We start from the raw sequence: 20,249 nt of genomic DNA on the forward strand, positions 1-20,249 counted from the left end.
CGACAGCCGTAATCTGAGCTTGCAATAGCGGTAGCGCAACGTTCCAAAAGTTTGCTGCGTACAGTACCCGAAGAGATCAACAACCGTTGAGATCTAACCGGTACCGGCCGAAGAGCTGAGCGGGTGGGTATCTGGGAGGAGCAAAGATCGGGGCAAATTCGTTAGCGGCCGGACTAAGCTTGCCCAAAACTGGAAGGATTTGGAGTTTGGCGTGTAATTGTGCATGAAATCTCAGAACGTTGCAGTCGAGACCCACCACGATATGAATCCCCCACTCTTCAACTTCAGATGTTGGCTGGGTGGGTTCTCTCCACCGATAGATAGGAGAAGGGTCATTACCAAAGCAGGAAGAATTTCCGTTAAGTAATAGTAGTCTGCGATGTGTGTATCTCTGGAGTCTGGGGTAAGCTGAACAAGCCTCGTGAGATCTCCTACAAGTAGCCATGCACAACACCTGCTTCCATTAGATCCGTTTCCTCAAGTTCTCGTTCACCAATTCGCAGTTTCCGTTTCTTGATCATCGTCTGTGTAGCGATAACTCACCATATCAATCTCTTGACATGTCCAAATTTGATGCTGCACCCCCAAATACCCATGCGGGCGGTGACGATGATGCTCTACGAACTCATGGCACATTACCCATGAACAACCCACCAGCCGTGGCCGATGAGAGGGTAAACATGGCGGTGTATAGGCAGGATATCCCGCGCTGGAAAAGAATATATCAGAACAGTCTGACCCAGATGCTCCTGCTAAGTGTCCAAGGCTTCTGCGGCCCAGCCATGGCGGACGCGATCGCAGGTAAGTTTAGTGCCGACAGACCATCCATCTTCAGCAATACAGACACGAGTTGACACTGTGAAGGTCTCGGTGGTGGTGGTCTGGCAACTCCTCAGACATCAAACATAGCGTGCGTTACAAATCTGCGGCTCTGCAGCTCTCGTGACCAGAATCGACTAACAAAAGATTATTCCAGTGTTGCGGTGAACTATGCTTGTCTCGCAATCGGTATGTGCAAGGTCCTGTGCAACGTTCTTCCGATGATGAGAATTAACGGCTTCATAGTTTGTCTAATTGGCGGCCCTATTGTCAACAAGCTCGGGACAAAATGGTCTTTAGTCATTGGAGCCATGTCATTTCCCATCCGTGGCTCGTCCTACTACTGCAACAGTCAATTTGGAACACAATGGGTGAGCAATAACCGCGAAGAGATACCTGATTATGGATTGAACTCAACTCTGCACCATGGATCACTAACACTTGCCTTCTATCAGTATCTCATCCTTGGTGGTTTCTTCACCGGTATCGGTACCGGTTGTTGGTATGTCGCAGAGAGTGGTTCTATCATGTCACTTGCTCCATCTGGTTCTCGTGGAAAGTACCTGGCTTTGTGGATTGTCTCGCGCAATCTTGGACAGCTAGTTGGAGGTGCTATCAAGTAAGCCCTTTCTTCATAACACTCTATTCGAAGAATATACTGACATTTGCGTGTCTAAAAGTTTATCGAAAAATCATGTCAAGGGTGCCGTTGGCGGAGTTACGCCAGACACCTATATTGCATTTTTGATTATCGAATGTCTAGCGTAAGTTTAGATCGCATGTGATACCTTTGGCAACTGCTGACAGTTCCAGCTTGCCATTTGCGCTGCTCATCTCCCCCCTAGAACGGGTCGTACGTTCCGACGGGACCCGGATTCTCGTCTCGGAGAAGCTCAGGACCAAGGAAGAGTTCAAACTCATCAAGTCCACCATGTTCTCCAAACTCATTGTGCTTTCAGCTCTCTGGGCCGTCTGGTCGTTCTTCTACAGGTGTGCAAATTTCCTGATTTTGGTGACTCTCAAAGCTCGGCGAATGACTAATATTCGACGCAGCGGCACTTGGTCCACGTACCTGGGCACCTATTTCTCGGTTCGTGCGCGCGCCCTCTCTTCTCTGATTTCGCCATTTTTCTGCATGTAAGTAATCTGAGTCCACCTTGTAAGCACCATATTAACAAAGACTAGTGTTGGATGCTTCGGCCTTGGATTCATCCTTGATCTGAAAGGGGTTGGTCAGCGCCGCAGGGCCCAGCTCGGCCTGTATACCGTTGTCATCCTGAATTTGGGCGTCTACATCTGGTCCATCATTATGCAAGTGAAGTTCAACAAGACAAATCCAGGCAAGATTGACTGGGAAGACTCGCTCTATGCCTCCAGCTTCCTCCCGTACTTCTTTGTTCAGACTACCGGTCCCTTGTCGCAGTCGTACATGTACTGGCTTCTGTCGTCCTTTGCGACTGATGCACAGTGTAAGTGTTAACGGCGTGGAGTAAAGAGATGTCATATTCTAACGTGAAACTAGCAAACGTCCGTAACGGAGCCGCCTTCAGGTGTCTCGAAGCTGTTGGTCAAGCCATCTCTTATGGCATGAACACCCAGATCAAAACCAGCCCATTAATTGGATTGTAAGTTTTCTCAAGCCTCCTTACCCTCTGCCGTTGTTAACTGGATTATCTAGCTCCGTTACTTTCGGTCTTATGGCACTTGCATTCGGACCCATGCTCGTCCTAGTCAACATGACCCCGGAGCGGATCCCAGCCGATGTCATTCTGGAGGGACAGGAGGCTGAAGACAGGAAGATCGCCGAGCCCAAGGCCGGGGAAGCGTAGAAAGGGAAGCGGACCAGACTAAGAGGTTAGAATCAAGCTCACTTACGAAAGCTCACAGGATTAGGTGCCAATCCAAAACATAGGGTAGAGCATCAAATACTCTTTTGACTTACGTAGGTAATGTATATTACCAAGTTCGGTCCAGTCACAGATAGGTATAGCGAAAATCAACAAAGGATCAGTCGAAATATAGACTTATAGTGCTGTCAAGATGCCACTTTGTGTCCCTCGACCCCTCACCACGGCCGGTGACGTGATAGTGAACGGCGGTTTTGAATGCAACGAACTAAGCCCCTGGAGCTTTCAGCATGTTGGAGCGACACCGAGGTCATCGTGTCGCCGGGCTTGAATAGCAACTATCTGCTCAGGGTCGAGAACAGCTGGTACTGAGGTGACGGACGGAACAAGCCGGGTGCTATCGTGTCCCAGACTCTTAACACAGTTGCAGGAACAAGGTATCGGATCAGTTTCGACCTGTATATCAATGGTGGTACTGGCAATTACTGGAGCGTCCTCGTTAATGACGGGCAGCCAATGGCATCAGGAGATCGTGGGTTCGATGCGACATCTTTCGGGGGGGCATTCCAAGCTTCGGGTTCGGATACGCTGAAAATGAAGATATCGACGGATCAATGGGCATCTGCGTATTACGACTTTGACAACTTGGTTGTTTCGCCCGTTGGCTCCCAAGACGCCCCTTCTTAGAAGTTGGGTGCCTAATGGTCGAGATCTAGGTTAGCACTTAGTCGTGTAAAAGGATCCTTCAGAAATCCTAACAGATTTACGTATGATGCAAATCGTATCAAATACAATGACTTTGCGGATATTAACGATGGGTCCTTAAATCCGCCCGAAACCTGTTTATATAGAGAGAGGCTTTGTTACGCATCTGTGCCCCTTTAAGGGGTGGCGAGAGCGTATTCTTATCCGTGGAACTCCGTGCAGTTTGAGATTCAGTTCGACCAATCAAATACGTACATTTTCCCGGATTCTGCGGCGTACACAGTTCAGCCCCACAAGGTGCTTTCAGGTGGCTTTTTAGCACGGATGCATTCCAAGTTGGCCTGGGAAAAACACGACTCATGATAAGACTACAGCGCCTGGGGGCAGCAATTTCGGAAGCTCAAGCTCTTGAACAGTTACAATTCCAGGTCCTTGACAAGCGGGAATCTCCCCGGACATCACAAAATGACCGAGGGGATGGAAGTTGCACCACATGCTCGCAGACGGAAAGGTAAGAAGAGCCATTTGGGGTGATAGTGAAAGCACAGTCGATCGAGAAAGTTGCTAAGTGAAACTATTACATCAAGCCTGCGACCTGTGCGTCACAAAGAGAATCAAATGCGATGCCTTAAAGCCTATATGTTCTAACTGTGTCCTTTACGGAGTGGATTGCAAGATCACATCCACGAACAAAGCAGCCGCCGCGTCGCGAGCTAAAGCGATTGAAGCACGGCGGAGCACGCAGTCAGAAGAGTAAGAATGGGCCGCAGAAGACTCTTCGCCATTTCAAGAGCTAATGCTTCCACAGACCAGCTCGGATAGCCGCGGTAGAAGCCCGATTGTCCGGGGTAGAAGCGAGGCTGCAAGATCTCGAGTATCAACCAATTGCCCAGCTTGCTGACCTGGCAAGCACAAGCTTGGATGCAACTCATATGCATCCAAGCCTCGGTGCTTCGGATTATGAAGGGTCCATAGGGCTTAGCAACTCCACGGAGCCGCTCTTTTTTGGAAGTCTTTATGACCAAGGTCCAGCAGAAATCGTGGTTCAGACGCAGCAGTTGCAGCTGCCGCCTTTGGCGGAAATATCGCCAACGATTGACAGTTATTTCGAATTTATCAATGCCATAATACCACTCTTCCACGAGCCGTCATTCAAGCGCATGCTTTACTACTGGTACTCGCCGTCCTCGCAACGTCCGGAAGCGGATTGGGCTGCAATCAACATCGTTTTAGCGCTGGCGTATCGCATATTACAAGATCTGCCCATGGAGCATGGAAAAGTGGCGCAGTGTGTCCGTAACGTTCAACATGTCATGACGAACTTGTTACTACGAAATGATGACCTCCTGGGGCTGCAGGTGCTTCTAGGAATGGTGATGCTTTATCAAGGAGCCAAAGATTCACGACTTGCTAATGTGCTGATCGGGTCCGCGGTGCGGCTTGCGCATAGTATGCGCTTGAACAGAAAGATACCAGGCGATTCCTTGTATCCAGAGCTAGCACAACAAAGAAATAGGGTATTCTGGATTGCATACTGTCTTGATAAGGTGAGTCACCTAATATAATGCGTTCTAAATTCCTGACTGATGTTTGAAAGAGTATATCACTTCGCTGGGGCATTCCCAGCAGCCAGTCAGATGCTGATATTCATCTTGAACTTCCCCCGTCAAATCCCCACGACGGCTTTGGTCAAGTCTGCACGCTCGATGGCACATTGGCATTTAATTATCACCGTGCTCGTGTTCAGTTGGCACACATTCAAGGTCAGGTTTACGAAGCTTTTGGTACCTCTGGGTCTAGCGATATGCCACCGGTTGCAAGAACCGCTGCCACTGAGAGGCTCAACACCATGCTTGACAATTGGCAGCGTTCAATACCACCCCAATTTCGGGTTGAGGTAATTGTGGAATCCATGGCCTGCAGTCATTTACTTCACATGGCATCCCTTCATCTTATGCACCTAGAGTGTTGGCTTATCGTCCACGGTATCTATCCAGCCGATTCGGACTGCATTGTACGCATTCAGACATATAGCCGTGCGAGACTCAATGTTCAGGCGGCATCAACGCCACAGCCATCGCAGTCTGAGACTTGGAACAAATGTGTTGAACTTAGCAGGGTATGCCTAAAGTTAGCCGTCATTGCTGACGTGTCAGAATTCTCTATGTGGTAAGTATTTCATCACCTTACAGAGAACTTATGTGGCTCAGCGCACTAAACCCAAGAATTAGGATTCATGTATATCCATGGATGTCCTGTTTGATCATCCTCCTTGGGCAAATGATCATGGTCCCGGATCATACACTTGTCAAGGAAGATCGGCTGCTCACCACGGGTGGCATGGAATTGCTTAGCAGGAAAATGAATCCAGAAACACAACATGAACACGATATATATGCTGCCATTTCACAACTTCATCAGCAGGCACTAGAGGCAATAGACCCTAAAGGACCAAGAAATTCGGTCGCGATCTTGGCTTCGATTACTATAGACAATCCCCCTGTGCCGGACACGTTAGAAAATTGGTCCATTTTTGCCTCTTCTCGACCTGAAACGGAAACAGTAAGTTCTTTTTCCCCACAAGACGAAGCGGCGGATTAAAGGTATCAGTAGCGTGTTGGAAGCTCGGCAGGTGCATCTGTTCCAAGTTCGTACGATACTGGGGCTAGTGCGGAGGGACGCAACTCTGACCGACAAAGTCGTTTATCCTCATGACTTGCAGCATTTGGGGGAGCGTATGGGGGTGGCAATCGCGACCGTCTAGACTTTCTGCGCATATAGAGGAACCACGCCAGGAAGCATGTCAGTATAACGCCGATCCCAGCCCCTATACCGATACCTGCAGCTGCCCCTGTGCTAAGCATCGATTCACGCAATTTGGCCGCACCACTAGAAATGTGACTCGTACTTCTCAACAATTCGGAGCTCGAGCTTGTGAAGTCTGTGGAGCCCGTTGGGTTTATTGAAGCCTTCGTACTCAACGTTGGGCCATATGTCATTGTTTGGTCTGGTGTAGAGACTTGAAGCGCTGTTGTCGATTCTGGACTGAAACGCGCTGGACAGTCGTCGAGGGACTTGAGCTTCTTGTCTGTCAATTCTATAAGTACGTGGCATTGACACGCAGAATACCTTTCTCCAATCTACCTACAGGGCCTACGAATACCACAGCCAGAGCAAAGAGGTGGTTGTCTGTGTATACTGCCGCAATGCCTACAGTTTTCGTGTGAGATACAAAGTTGGTTGTCGTAACCGTCCACTCATCCGAAGAGCCATGTTGCGAGCTGTAATGAAACAAGGACTCACGAATTGACGAACTATGTGTTCCGACGCAACTGAAATTGTAGACTCTAAAAGAAATTTCCGAATTGAGTTCGTGTCCTATTTACTCGTCTCAAGAGTGAAGGCAAGTGTAACAGACATTAGACAGCAGGTTACCGCTTCAACTATGTCACCAGCTTGACAGGCTACAGTGTACTCTGGTGGACACTCAGTACCTGTGTATACACCGGCCGGTAGCCAAGTCGCAGGAAAATAATCAGTCGTTTGTGATGGCCCACCAAGGACGGTCCTTCTACCTAGTGGATTAGTGTTATCATCCCAGATCCAGATATCAGTCGGATTGAGATAGCCTGGGGCAGTAGGACTCCAGTCCGGAGACAAAGTTGGTGATGCCATTTGTCAACGTATCAATGTTCTGTGCGCCAAAAACGATATTCCTCATAACTAACCGTGAGAAAAAAATATAGCTTTAAGGCTTTTTGAAAAGAAAAGGGAATGCTGCAGGGGGTCATGCGAGAAGGGAGTGAATTGGTGGGCTGAAGTCGCGAACGATTCCATTTTAGGTTCAACCAGTACTTTTGTTCCTGCAATGGCCTGGGCGTTTTGCAATCACAGCGGTCTAGGAGCCCGAAATGGACTACCGTGTTATTGCCTACTTGTAGTCAGCCTAATGCATCATTGTTTCTGATATTGAGCCGATTGACTCTGCTACAAACCCATATCTAGAAGATGCCGGTCCATGTGATTGGTACAATAGGTCTGTCAACGTCTAGTATCAGCAATGAACGAGCACAAGTACAAGTATCGGCTTCCAACGAATTATTTAGGGAATTAATTGCACATTCTCTATCTTCTGAGAGTAAAAAATAAGTGAGATGGAGGCTCCTACAACTTTCGCTGACTCTGCGATGCCCGTGATAAAGATTTCGACTCAATTGGGAAGAGATTGTGTCGGGTAGATTGTTCCGCTGGTCAAAGCATTTGTGTTTAAGTATGGCTATTTATTGTTGCGTAGTGAACTGGCCGATGGTATGACCGTCGAGGTAACGCCCCCTTTCACTCGTAATCAGTCTACCTCCGCTGCAATCTCCTTGTGTAATCTTTCAAGATAGTTTCCTCTATGACATTTCCATCATCCTAAAATAGAATGAAGAGACAATGATTCCCGGAGGATTCCTGCTAGACGATCTCATCATTGTACAATAGTATTGGGCTACGGCGTGGTGTTTCTTGCCCACGGAATTCCGGGCGTTTTTCTGCCACACTGACTTCTCAATAGTAAATTAGCAAAACCCTTCATCAACCCATCTCCCAAGAGCTCTAATAAAAAGTTGTAATTATAGGAGTTCTTCATCTTTGCAATCATGGAAGGAACTATCATTGTGACTGGTGCTAATAGCTCTTTAGCACTCGAATACGTCGACCTTCTCTTGACTCATGCTCCCAAACAGACCTTGATCCTGACTGTGCGAAACCAATCTCCCGAGCCTGACCAGCATACTGCAAGACTCAAGAAGATCATATCATCTCACAATGAAGCTCGGGCATCTATTGAAGCACTCGATCTGGGCTCACTAAATGCCGTTCGATCATTTGCAGATGGGATCTCTCAACGCATTACAGGCGGCCAACTCCCACGCATCTCGGCAATAGTATGTAATGCCTTCTCGTGGTCGCTCAATGGCGTGAAATATACTGTCGATGGATACGAGGCTTCGTTTCAAGTCACTCATCTCGCCCATTATCTCCTGGTACTCAAGCTCTTGGGATCCATGGTGCTGGATGGACAGGTTATACTCCTCGGGTCGACCGCACAATATCCAGCGGATGAGAGACCCAATCCTATCGCCAAGCTATCAGCTGATTTTCCGGACAATATCGATACCCTCATCAAGCCAGAGCCAGACGTACCGGGAACAGAACATGCTAGGGGCTTCCAGCGGTATGGTACTGCGAAACTGGCGGTCGTCATATTCATGCATGACCTGAATAGGAGGCTCAAGGCCGTAAGAACGAATCCACCGTTGATACTACCGAAAGTAATACTAACCATAATAATTTCAGGATCCCAAGCTTTCCAACATTGCCGTGCGAACCATGGACCCAGGAGGTCTGACCGACTCTCGAGCCCACACAGAACAACGTGCACAATTGCGAATGGTACTTTCTGTTGTGAATTTCATGATGCCTGTCGTCAAAATGTTTACCAAGGGCGTGCGGAAGTCGGCTGATGCAGCGAAAGATCTTCTCGACATGACCATTGCGAAAGAGTTCAAGGGTAATCGGGGTTATTTCGAGGGACTGAGGCCAGCAGAGCCAGCCAAGGCTAGCTTCAATTTACAACATCAACAAGCTTTGTGGAAGGCATCTTGGACGTGGTCTGACCTAGAGGATGGAGAAACAAGTCTTACTGAGACAAGTTAGCTCTCAGGGGGTCGAATGTCACTTGGGGAGTGGCCAAAGATTCAGAGACACCTCTACAACTGTCTGTAGAGCTGGGAAATGAACCTCAGATTGGGGCCATTGCCATCTTTTATTAGTTTACTTATACACAATATCACCTGCTACCATGATCCGGGCGCTTAGTTCGAGACAACACTGAATACCTCGCATATTACTTCGAGCACAAGTACTCTATGCAACTATCATCTTGCCAACTGTGGAAATACTGGCTCAATTAATTTATTCAAAGGAATAGTTGCAAATACTCGATGTGTTTGATCTCCGCGAACATTACCAGACTGCATCTCTGTGTGTGACATCTGGGACACACTTACCCCACTCAGCGGCTTCGTTTACATGTCCGGAACTCCTCTTTACAGCCGATCTAGATAGTAGACGAGACTAGACGTATGATGTCTACAATATCCTCGGATTCCTTACCGCTAGTGGAGCGGACTAAAATTGGTGGTTCACTCGAGATCCCTCGGATGATCAATGGGCTATGGCAACTTGCCGGCGGGCACGACGCGGATGTTGATGTTGAGTCAGCCGCCAACGCCATAGGACCACTGTAAGGACATTCATTGAATATCTAAACTGCAACATACCAATCGCTACATAGGATTGATCATGGCCTATCCGCTTTCGACATGGCCGACCACTACGGCGACGCCGAGCTCGTGGTCGGGGCGCACATTACCGCCTCTGCCTCCGCACGACCCATCACGGCCTTCACCAAGTGGTGCCCAGCCGAGAACGGCATCAAGTCGCTCGCCAATGCCGAGGCAGCTGTCGACCGCGCCCTGGCCAGGATGAAGCAGTCGCAGATAGCGCTCATGCAGTATCACATCTGGGATTATAGCGACGACACATACCTGTGCAACCTGGCGCACTTGCGCACCTTGCAGGAGCAGGGTAAGATCCTGCATGTAGGATTGACGAACACGGATGCTGCTCACCTGGAGCTGCTTATCCACTCGGGGTATCGCATTGCTACGAATCAAGTGTCCTGCTCACTCCTCGACCAGAGGCTGGTCCAGGGACGGCTAGGTAAGTTGTGTGCAGAAAACAATGTGGGGATACTAGCGTATGGAACGCTGCTGGGCGGCTTCTTGAGCGAGAAGTGGGTGGATGCGCCGGAGCCTACGGAGATGAGCCCTCTCAATTGGAGTTTGCGGAAGTATCTGCGCTTTATACAAGCGGCGGGTGGATGGCAGGCTTTTCAGCATCTCTTGAAGGCTGCGGAAGCTGTAGCGAAGAAGCACAATGTCCCGATTTCCGCCGTTGCGACACGCTGGGTGCTTGATATCCCGGTAGTCAAGGCGGTGATTGTGGGCTCAAGACTCTCTTCAGACAGCGAGAAATATGCTAAGAGTAATCTCGCAACTTTCTCTTTCTCGCTCGATGACGAGGACAGGGACCTCATCTCAGAAGCACAGTCAGGATTGACGGACATCCCAGGAGATTGCGGCGACGAGTATCGCCAACCGCCATATCTGACGGCAGCGGGCGACTTGAGCGACCACATCAAGGAGACAGCCGAGCTGCGAAATGTCGAGCAAGCTATCGCTAAAGGACATCGAGTCGAGTACCGTTCTGGCAGCAAATGGGAGCCAATAGCAGGCTACTGCCGCGCAGTGCGAGTCGGCGACACTATCAGAGTGTCAGGAACGACAGCCAATCCGCCACCCGAGCTTCAATCCCAGCTCACAGTCATAGGAGGCACTTGCCCCCGTTGTCAAACTGTCGCGGTACTCGACATTATCGCGCGCGCACTGAAAAAGCTCGGCAGTAGCATGTCAGATGTTGTTCGTACCAGGGTCATGATATCACGAGAAGAGAATGTGCAAGGTGTCTCTGAGGCTCATGGATGGGCGTTCCAGTGTCACGGCATCCGACCATCAAATACGCTTACCTGTGCAGGTTTGATTGGAAGTGAAATGCTTGTTGAAATAGAGGCCGAGGCAGCCATTGGATGTGGGAAATCAGTCATGGTGTTAGATTGAAGATGGTAATCTTCTTGCCTTCAAGGAATTAACATGCTGATTGATGCAAGTTGCGGTTAGTCATTAATTACACAGACGAGGGAATGCATTGTCTAAAAGACATCTTTTCAGGGTTCAATTTTCTCATGTTCCCTCCCGAGTACCGTCAGGAATGTTGAACAGGTGGTGTCGTTCCATGAGACACTCTGGCTCATACAACCACATTCCAAACAAAAAATTCATTTCTCATCCACATGCATGATATAATTATAAACAGTCTTTCTTAGTATTTTTCAACAACGTTTGCTCCTACACACCGTGATCGCCAAAGCTTCCACTTTATTTCAACAGCCAGCCCGTCGTCGGGTATTTAAGTGTATATGTACGAGATTGAACCGAACGGAAGCGGCTGGTGTTGGCCAACCTGAAACCCCATCGAGGAATAGGACCGTGGTCCTCGACTTCATACCCAGCCAAGCGTCTCCAGGGTGCTCTTTGTTTCCAACCCACTGAGTCCTCCCACACCAAGCGCCCGTACTTGTGTTCCGCGCCTCAGCCTCTGCAGGCCGACGGCAACCTTCCAACTCTCCTCCTCGCCGATAACGAACAGGTATCTCTTACCCTCCTGGTCGCGTATAGTTGCGCGCAGGAGATGGAGTCCTTTAGCTTTCCAATCGCCAGTCTGTGATGTGGATGTCCTATTAGTACGACTGCTGCCGGTAGTGCTCTCGACATCGCCATCTAAATTCGCAAATGAGGAAGCGCAAAGGCCCAGACGACAGCAGTCTTTGCAGGCGCGCAGCATTTCAGTGAGGTACGCATCAGCGGCCTCGTTGGTGAGTTTCTTAGGCTCACTTCTTTCTGCTGCGCGGATGCGCGTGCCGCCCATCGCCCGGGCGAAAAAAGCAGTATTAATGTTGCTACTAAGGGTCGGTTTCGCACTGGGGGAGGAATTCGAAGCATTTGCAGAAGCCAAAAAGTGCGAGGGGCACCATACCTCAACGGCTTTCAGCGTCCAGGCTTTCACGTCCCACTCACGCTGAGGCACGTTGCGTACGTCGTCATCGATGAAGAGGCCTTCGGTCGTGATGCGAAGGATTAGGCCATCTGTCACCGAGCCGACGCCAGAGATGAGCTGTGATGCAGGTGTCTTGGCGTATTGGTTCATGAAGCTGTAGACCGCTTTTATGACAATCTTGTCAGGATCCTTGGTTGTATACGGGCCACGGACGGAAGGTGGCGGCGTCGTTCGTGCTGTCGACTGGGACGGAGCCCAGGATGATTCGGACAAGTCGGAGTTTGACTTTCGGTGAGTTGGTCGTTTCGGTTTGTCGTATGGTCGGAACGAGTAGGCGTCGTCGTCGGTACCTACAAATGTTCTTGCTGTCGGTGCTGGTGGTTTCTTGTTAGAGGAGGGATTTGGCGAAGTGCCTGGTTTAGCAGCACGAGGAGACGCTGCTTGTGGTGTTGCTGGTGGAGGCTTGCCGTTTGGCCAGGGATTTGTCTTCTCTCCGACTCCAGAGAAAGCATACGAGCTTCCCTTGCGGGCTTGACTCTCCACTTCCTCGCGTTGCTTGGCCTCTCTTTCCAATCGATCTCGCAACTCTTTCTCCTTTTGCTCCCGGTCTCTCCTGTCCCTCTCGCGCTGTTCCCTCTCTCGCGCCTCTCGAGTTTCTTTCTCCCTCTTCTCTCTAGTTTCCCGCTCTCTTGCTTCCCTTTCTTGGCGCTCCTTTTCCCGTTGCTCCCTCTCACGAGCTTCCTTTTCTCGCAGTTCACGAAGGCGTTGGGCCGCTGCCTCTTTGCGTTTTTGCTCCTCTTCCTTGGCTTTACGCTCTTCTTCCCTCTTCCGAGTTTCTTCTCGAGCTCTTTCCCATGAATTCTTTGGGGTCTCTGTCCTTGTGGTGCCGGGCTGTGGGGGTGGTCGCTGCTGCCAAGATGGCTTTGGCTTTTCAGTGCCTGGTGTTGGTCCTCCTGTTGAGTTCGGAGGTGGACCTGTATTTGGAGGAGGCTGTGGTGGAGGCGCTTGACTGGTGTGGGGGCCGGAGCCCATGTTGTTGAAGCCAGTGCCCGATGATGTGTGCCCACCACCTGCTGTTGAGCCCCCTCCTCCTGTTCCCGGTCCACCAGGCCCGTCTTGCTGTTGTCGGCCTAATGACCATGCTCCCAGGCCAACGGCGATGACCAACATCATCATTCCCATGTTGCCCATGCCTTGGAAGTTAGCCCACCATGCCTGAAAAGCAGGAGCCATGCTCTGAAACATCACCACCAGGACTAGGGCGCTGGCAAAGCCGGCGACGAAGCTGTTGGTGTTTGTTCGGAGCGAGGGCAGGTAGAGGAAGCCGGATCCTGCGGAGTGCTCGGGTATGATGAAGACATCATACTTGCCGGGAGGCAGGCCAGTTGTCTTGGGCGACTCGCCGTGCGGCGGCGGCGGCGGAGGAGGGCCGCTCATGCTGGTGAAGGCTCCTCAGAACTGTTTGGCTGGCGGAGGCTTGACTGACGATGCTCTGTGTTTGCCGGGGTAATCTTACGCTCGGCTCAGTGGCGGAAGAGACTCTGAAATCATGAAAGAAAGGAAATCTAATGGTATCTCGGAAAGGCCATGGAAGAAGGTCGTCAAGTCGTTAAGAAACCTTGGTGGTACTGGTTAGCGACAGCTCTATGACAGGACATGATTATATCGAACACAAAGAGCAAAGTTTATTCGTCCAAACAAGACAGCTCTCCATTCCTAGGCCATGATCCCGCTAGAGGAGGTGGAGGGTGAGAATCGCAACTGACTTACCAAAGAAACAGGAAGAGAAAGCAGCAAGCGAACGCCGGGCCCAATGCAGAACAGAAAAGCGGAGAGAAAAGGAAAGCAAGACGAAGGAGGAAAGAGAGGGTGACTCCAATTGCCTGTCGTTCTCCTTTGGCTTATCTATCCAACTGCAACTTGCTCCGAGAAGGGGGGTATCGATCTCTGTGGACTGAACTGCAACTGCAAGCCAAGTCAAGCGAAACAAAACAAAACGCAAAGATCGCGAAAGATCGTGTCGTCGTGTTCTAGTGGAGCTTGTGTGAGGAAGACGACGACATAGGCGGAGGAGCAGTGTGAGAGAGTTTTAATCAGACTGGCCGATGCAAAAAAAGTGGTGGTCAGCCAAGCAACCCTGGCTGGCTGGCTGGCTGGCTGGCTGTGCTGCTGCTGCTGTATGCTGTCAATGATGGAGAGGCGGACAGGGGGTCTGTTTACTTTGGGTAACTTTTTTTATGGGTGCAGAGCTGTTTGGGTGGGTGGGAGCAACGAACGGTGCTGCAGGAGCTCCCCACCAACTAATTCTCACTTACCCGGTGGACTCCAAGGGCGGGCTTGGGTTGCTTCGGCTGCAGGTCTCTCGGTTCGTTCCCCGCACACACACACTCACACAACAAATTGACTTGCCGATTGACGACCTGTCAAGTTCTGCTGGAACAAACGACATCTCACTGTTCGTCTCAAATCGTCGATGTTCAAGGACTGTGGCCATCTCATTCGCTATTGCAGCTGCTTAGGCTCTTCGAAGAGTCTCCTAACAAGGTCCTGGTAGCCTGCAGTATTGGGCACAAAGGGACGAAATGAGGCCAATTGACGCCGTTTCTTCAGGAGATGATGCTAAGGAATCAGTTTGGTGTGGCTTGTGAGGGAATATCCCTGCTGCTTTCGAGGGTAACCTCTGACGCCAGAATCACTTCTGAACCCTGACAGCGATGACACCCATAAGATCGCCAATTGTTCTTTCTAGGCTCGCTAGGCTTATTATTAACGCCTCTCTCGGCTCGAACATCCCAATGAATCTCTAACCGCCACTCTCGCCCATCACCGTCACGGCTGCTGCTCTGATCGTCGGATCGTCTACGGTATCAAGTTTTCACCCTCCGCCTTTTCGCCTCCTGCACTTCCGCCTGCACGCTGCGAGTCGCGTCTCCACCGTCAAAGCTCCTGCGCAGTAGGCGCATGCAAGAGCTCCTCCATACAAACGAAGAGCTGCCGCCCAACAGCGAATTGACGCCGTTGTCGGTCAAAACACGAGGGCAAACGAGCCTGCACCAGCGACGCAGCTTTCTGGAGCTCCGGACGGTCCTCGCAGCATCGTGAAGGCGTCCAATGCCACGAAATTACTCAATCTCCTCGCTGTGACAGGCTGTCCCCAAGCCCTTGCTCAGCATCCTGGCCCACCCACCCTAGGAGGCTCGCAGCGAATCGCGGAGTGACAGAAAGCTCCCGCGAGCGCCAGCAAATCGGTGTGGGGGGTCCTGGGCTCACTGGCTGGCAATGACCTCGTTGTGGCTGTCACTGAATGTGCCCTATTGCTGCTGCTGTAACCATTCTCTAACTAATTTGCGTTTGGCCACACGTTCTGTCATCTCCTGAGGGGTAGCATTCGCAACTGTCATCCATCCATCGCCAGCCAGATGGCCTTTTTCCGTTGCTGCAGGTGCAGCAAAAACGAGTGTCACAGAGTGTGGTCTGTTTACTGGTCCTCGTGCCAATACTGAAATAATCCATGTGGCCATAATCAAATGGAAAAGGAACAGAAGGCTTCTATTGCATCCACTAACGGCCTAACCAGGACTCAGCGGATGCACCGGATTGGGCAGGATCGACCCACCCTCCACGTTGAGGTTGCCTAGCAACGACCAGGACCAGCGGGTCGTCCCTTCCATCCGCTGCTGGCAGCCTGCATTGGCTGTCGGGTGACGTAGCGTCCCTTTAAAGTGCCTCTACGCACTTGGAACTCCCAAGCGCCCCGCGGGGCTCGTCACTCGTCGCTGCAGGTCGCTCATCCGGCTGCCTGTCGCAGCCACGCGCCATGCAAACGAACGTGACCCGATGAATAGCACGTTGCATTGTCACGGATCCCGATCTATCCCCCTTGAGGCAAACGGTGGTATCTGAGATGAGGAGAACACACGGAGCTCTTTGTCCTTTGACATCTCAATTCATCTTCCATTTCTTCGTCAAATTCCTTCTTCGCCAAGGGCGAATCTGTATGTCACAAGAATAGAATGTGACGGCGCACAGACCTAATAGCAAGGACTCGCTATTAAGAAACACTTCGCAGCCTGCAGCCTGGATCGGTCCGTTCTGTCATCCCAACAGCTGGGAAGCCCCTGGGCCTGGATGAAGGGTCCCTTCGAAGCCTGAATGAAAGAAACCGCAACTTTCCCGCTGTCAATGTGGTTGTGGCAGAGTACCTACCTTAGGTAGGTACCATCGGCTTCGTGAGGCATGCCTTGCAGTATCCTTAAATTGTATTTTCAGCTGAAGATATTGATCCGAAAACCCATCGAATTGAACCCTTTGCTTGCTATGCTACCAATAATCTCAAACGACCAAAAGATAATCCGTAGATTATTTGTACAATCTTCTTCACATATATGCCCCTCCGAATGGATGCTTCGTCTTTTCATCTTGGTGGCCGGAGTAGATACATTGCTATCTCCGTGATCCACGCCAGAGCCGCCCATGTCTTTCCAAGAAGCCACTGCAAAAGCATGATCCTCTCAGCCGTCAGCAGGATGGCTCTCACGACCATCTCCATGGTGTAACGCACAACGCTTCTCACTGAATCCAAAGCCGCATCATCTCCAGCCCAGACACGTCAGCCCAGTCGCCGAGTGCGGTCCTTGGCGACCTTGACCTTGCCTGATACGCGGTCCACGTCCGCGTTCATCTGGTCGAGCATCTCGGTCTGGCGATCGACCTCTTCTTTGATCGCAAGGCCCATCTCCTTTTGTCGTCGGACGATCCTCGTCAGAGCTTCCACGTCCTGGTCTTGCTCCTCCATCTGTTGCCTTTGTAGTTGTAGCACGCCGTCATTGCCGAGCTCCCGAGTCCGCTCCGTCTCCGCCAGCGGTGCTCCGAGGACACGGCCGCCCGCCCTCGGCCCTGATGAGGATCCGCCGGCGAGCAAGGCCGACTTGTCTCCCGCATTGGGCATGCCTTCCCTTGCACTTGCCCCGCGTGTGCTAGCCAAGCTGGCAGAGAGTTTCTCGAGACCATCCCGCTCAGACCTCGCCGCCGATATCAGATCTCTCCTCCTCCGTAGCTCGCCTTCGCCCACTCTCTTCGACTCGCTCATTGCCCGTAGCCCCTCGTTAAGGGAAGGCAGTAGACTCCCAGCCTTGACCAAAGCTCTCTTGGCCGCCGCGCCCGCTTCTAACGCAGCGCTGTTGCCCTTGCCTTGTCCATTCTCCAGTGCCGCGTCTCGTCGTGCAAGACACAGCCGCGCCTCATGTAACGCCGCCTTGAGCTCGCGGTGCAAGTCGAGCCACGTGCCCGGGTCCGCCGCAGCAGCCGTGTTGGCTCCCGGCAGTCCAATCGCCGGCACCCTGCCGTCAATGCCGATCCCGCTCGCGCTCGCCGCCGAGTTGGTCGTGCTGCTGCTCGGGAGGTTCAGGAAGGCCCGCCAGGCGGGCGTGTCGCGCCACCTGCGGTCGGGGCTCTCGGCGATGGCGCGCAGGTACTTCTCCAGCCCGAGGCGGCGGTCCTCGGTCAGCTCGGGCGACGAGATGGTTGACTTGAACCACGACTTGCCGGGCAGCGGGGCGGGCGGCGCGGCGCCGACGAGGTGCGTGAGCGTCTGGTGCAGCGCCGTGAAGTCCGAGTAGCGCTTCTGCACGACGAAGGAGCGCAGCGGCAGGCGCAGGGTGATGTTGTAGAGCGTGTAGGGCTTGGAGTCGGTCACGGAGGAGAGGCACGTCGTCGGAATCGATATCTCGGCCGGCGGTGCCATGGTTGGGTGGTTGTAGGCGAGCGACAGTTCTGTATGGTCTGGCGTGATTCACACTTAAAGCCCGTGTTGGAAACTTTGTGGAGTTGCAGGGTGGATTGTAAAGCCGTTACGACTTGTACAGCACGTGTCTCTGAAGAAAAGGACTGCTCGCTTGGGTATCAAAAGCAAACAGAGATTAGGGAAGCAAAATGTTGAGAAGATGTGATGAAGGGGAGGTTAGTATGGAGAATTGGTCTAGACCCTGGATGATGGTGACGATGGAAGCGGGTTGGGAGCTGCATGCAACAGCTGCCTCCACCAGCGTCATCAGGGGATGTGGCGCGGCGCTTGGAGCAGCTACCCCATCCAGTGCTACTCAGCCCAACAAAGGTCACGAATCACGAGAGACATGTCCGTTTCAAGACTTATTGACTATTGAGTTTTTGCACCACTTTGTCTTTCATTGCACTTCCAAAACATTAACTCCATACTTTTTCTTTCGGTCTAGTTTCCCTCTTTCTGGACTCTAGGTTTGATTTTCAGTTTACACCCACCCAAGTAATGAAGAGGGTACCAAACCAACGTATGTCAATGTTGTTTTACTCAGGGAGAAGCCTCGTATTTAGACAACCTATGGAGCATTCTCGTGATCCATCCTGCGAGCGAAACTTAATTAAGCTAGCATACTTGTTCATGGATATGTGCTTATATATTTGCGATTAAGCTCTCGTGTTTGAAGCCCTAGACCGTTTAGCTGGCAGATTATTGTACAATGCAAACGTCCGACATCTTCAACGACGATCTCTGACCTAGGTGAATATGTTGTGGTCTGAACTTTTCCAGGAGCCAGATGTTTTTGAGACATGTCAATATATCACAGAGTCCACCAGTGTTATCTTCCATGCAAATAGAGAGAATAGGAACCTTTTTTGGTCTATCATAACGACGTCGTTAACAGTGCTTCCGGCATTGGGCTTCTTGCCTATTGGCATCATCTACCTGCCCAACAGCGATAGATGAGCGTCGAACTCAGGGTCCAATACCAAGTGACGCCAAACCAAGAGCACCCGTGCTTCAAGCCCTACCAGTATGTTCATCTTGCCTTACATTACCCTCATGCGAAGTACATCCTCAGATCTAGCTTCAATATTCCCGTACGTGGTGTCTCAAAACGTCTCCTGGTCGTCGAGACCTTCACCCTCCGCAGGGATCTCAAAGCCCTCCTCGGTCGAGTATAGAATCGTCTGGATTTGCTTGACGAGGCCATCTTCTTGCTTCTCGAGCTCGGGATCCTCCTCGACGGCCTGCTGGACGAGGAGCTCGATATCCCGTAGCTTGCTGAAGTAGAAGTCTCGCTCGCGCTCGAGGCCGACGACAGTCTCCTTCAACGTAGCATTCTCCTGCTGAAGGGCAGCAGAGGCCGGGCCGGCTTTAGCACCAACTCGCGCACCAGTTGTTGGGGTTGTGCCACCTCTTCTTGCACCCGCGCTGCCAGCTGCTACACGCGGAGCAGGACCGCCGGCCGCGACTGGTGCGCCCTTCCTTCGCCCGACCGCATCGTAATCGCCACCGGGGTAGTACTGGTCCCAGAAGCGCTTCGTCCATTGCAGGAACTCGAGGTTGTCCTGCATCTTGCACTTCACCAGGGCCTCGACGGGGATGGGCTTATCAACACGGTGCTTCGCGAAGCAGTCTGTTGGCGATATAGCTTAGTAAACATCATCACACTATGGTCAATGTGGAGGCTTCGTACTCTGTAGCACTTTGAAATTCTGGATGTAGGCGTACTCCGTGTTAACGTTGAACTTGACCCTAGACATCGGAATGTCCATGAAGATGCTGTCGAAGATCTGGCATAGTGCAGCTCTGATTCGCAAAGCGGTCAGTGTTGGCCCCGTATGACGGCATCGAAGGTAGGTGCCGTAAAATGACACACCGAAGGCATCGCGACACTCACCCTGTTCCGCACTGCTCGACCTTGGTGATGTTGAGCTGCAGCAGGCTGTTAAGCCACTGGACGAGCTCTTGTCTGTGGGCATATTGTGGTTAGAGCGTTCTGGCCTACATCGTCCAAGGCGGCTCGCGACTGGCGCGAGGCTTAATTACTAACCTTGATTCACCCATTTTTGTGCTCTGGCTCCGCGTATCGGTGGTAAATAAACGTAAGGATGTCGTGTATTGAGCCGGAGAGATAACGCTCTGTACGGTGGGAAGGGGAGAAGAAGGAGGCGGCGGGCAAACAAGAAGGCTGCAGGAACGTGTATGGGAGGAGCGAAATTATTTTGATCAGAGATCGCCGCCGTTGATTTGATGCTCTCAGAAAGTTGCAAGGCAGTCGAATTCAGGCCGTCGTCCAATCAACACTGGTGGGGTGTGTTGCCATCCCCCCTCCCTCTTCATCGCTTGGCCCCTCCGCTATACCCCCTGCTTTC

The 20,249-nt window shown here is 51.5% G+C and overlaps 4 protein-coding genes across 4 annotated transcripts; 2 read left to right on the forward strand and 2 right to left on the reverse strand.

Annotated features, from left to right (window-relative positions):
- Positions 1-560: 560 nt before the first annotated feature.
- UCRPA7_6640 (putative membrane protein) lies at positions 561-2,648 on the forward strand (the record flags this gene model as incomplete). The annotated part of the gene is made up of 11 exons (XM_007919177.1): positions 561-801; positions 865-910; positions 977-1,008; positions 1,066-1,190; positions 1,275-1,438; positions 1,500-1,583; positions 1,633-1,809; positions 1,873-1,956; positions 2,005-2,288; positions 2,342-2,444; positions 2,498-2,648. 11 exons carry the CDS (start codon positions 561-563, stop codon positions 2,646-2,648), a joined length of 1,491 nt encoding a protein of 496 aa, XP_007917368.1.
- A 6,932-nt stretch (positions 2,649-9,580) lies between these two features.
- On the forward strand, positions 9,581-10,871 carry UCRPA7_6641 (putative endoribonuclease l-psp protein; the record flags this gene model as incomplete). The annotated part of the gene is made up of 3 exons (XM_007919178.1): positions 9,581-9,663; positions 9,715-10,753; positions 10,812-10,871. 3 exons carry the CDS (start codon positions 9,581-9,583, stop codon positions 10,869-10,871), a joined length of 1,182 nt encoding a protein of 393 aa, XP_007917369.1.
- Positions 10,872-16,704: 5,833 nt separating this feature from the next.
- UCRPA7_6642 (putative snare complex subunit protein) lies at positions 16,705-17,838 on the reverse strand (the record flags this gene model as incomplete). The annotated part of the gene is made up of 1 exon (XM_007919179.1): positions 16,705-17,838. The coding sequence occupies one exon, from the start codon at positions 17,836-17,838 to the stop codon at positions 16,705-16,707; it is 1,134 nt and encodes a 377-aa protein (XP_007917370.1).
- Positions 17,839-18,983: 1,145 nt separating this feature from the next.
- Positions 18,984-19,941, reverse strand: UCRPA7_6643 (putative microtubule-associated protein rp eb family member 1 protein; the record flags this gene model as incomplete). Its single annotated transcript, XM_007919180.1, has 4 exons — positions 18,984-19,510; positions 19,571-19,683; positions 19,775-19,846; positions 19,928-19,941. The coding sequence occupies 4 exons, from the start codon at positions 19,939-19,941 to the stop codon at positions 18,984-18,986; spliced, it is 726 nt and encodes a 241-aa protein (XP_007917371.1).
- Positions 19,942-20,249: the final 308 nt, after the last annotated feature.

This window comes from Phaeoacremonium minimum (assembly GCF_000392275.1).
Source record: "Phaeoacremonium minimum UCRPA7 unplaced genomic scaffold PA7_03_scaffold_480, whole genome shotgun sequence".
Lineage (NCBI taxonomy): Eukaryota > Fungi > Ascomycota > Sordariomycetes > Togniniales > Togniniaceae > Phaeoacremonium > Phaeoacremonium minimum.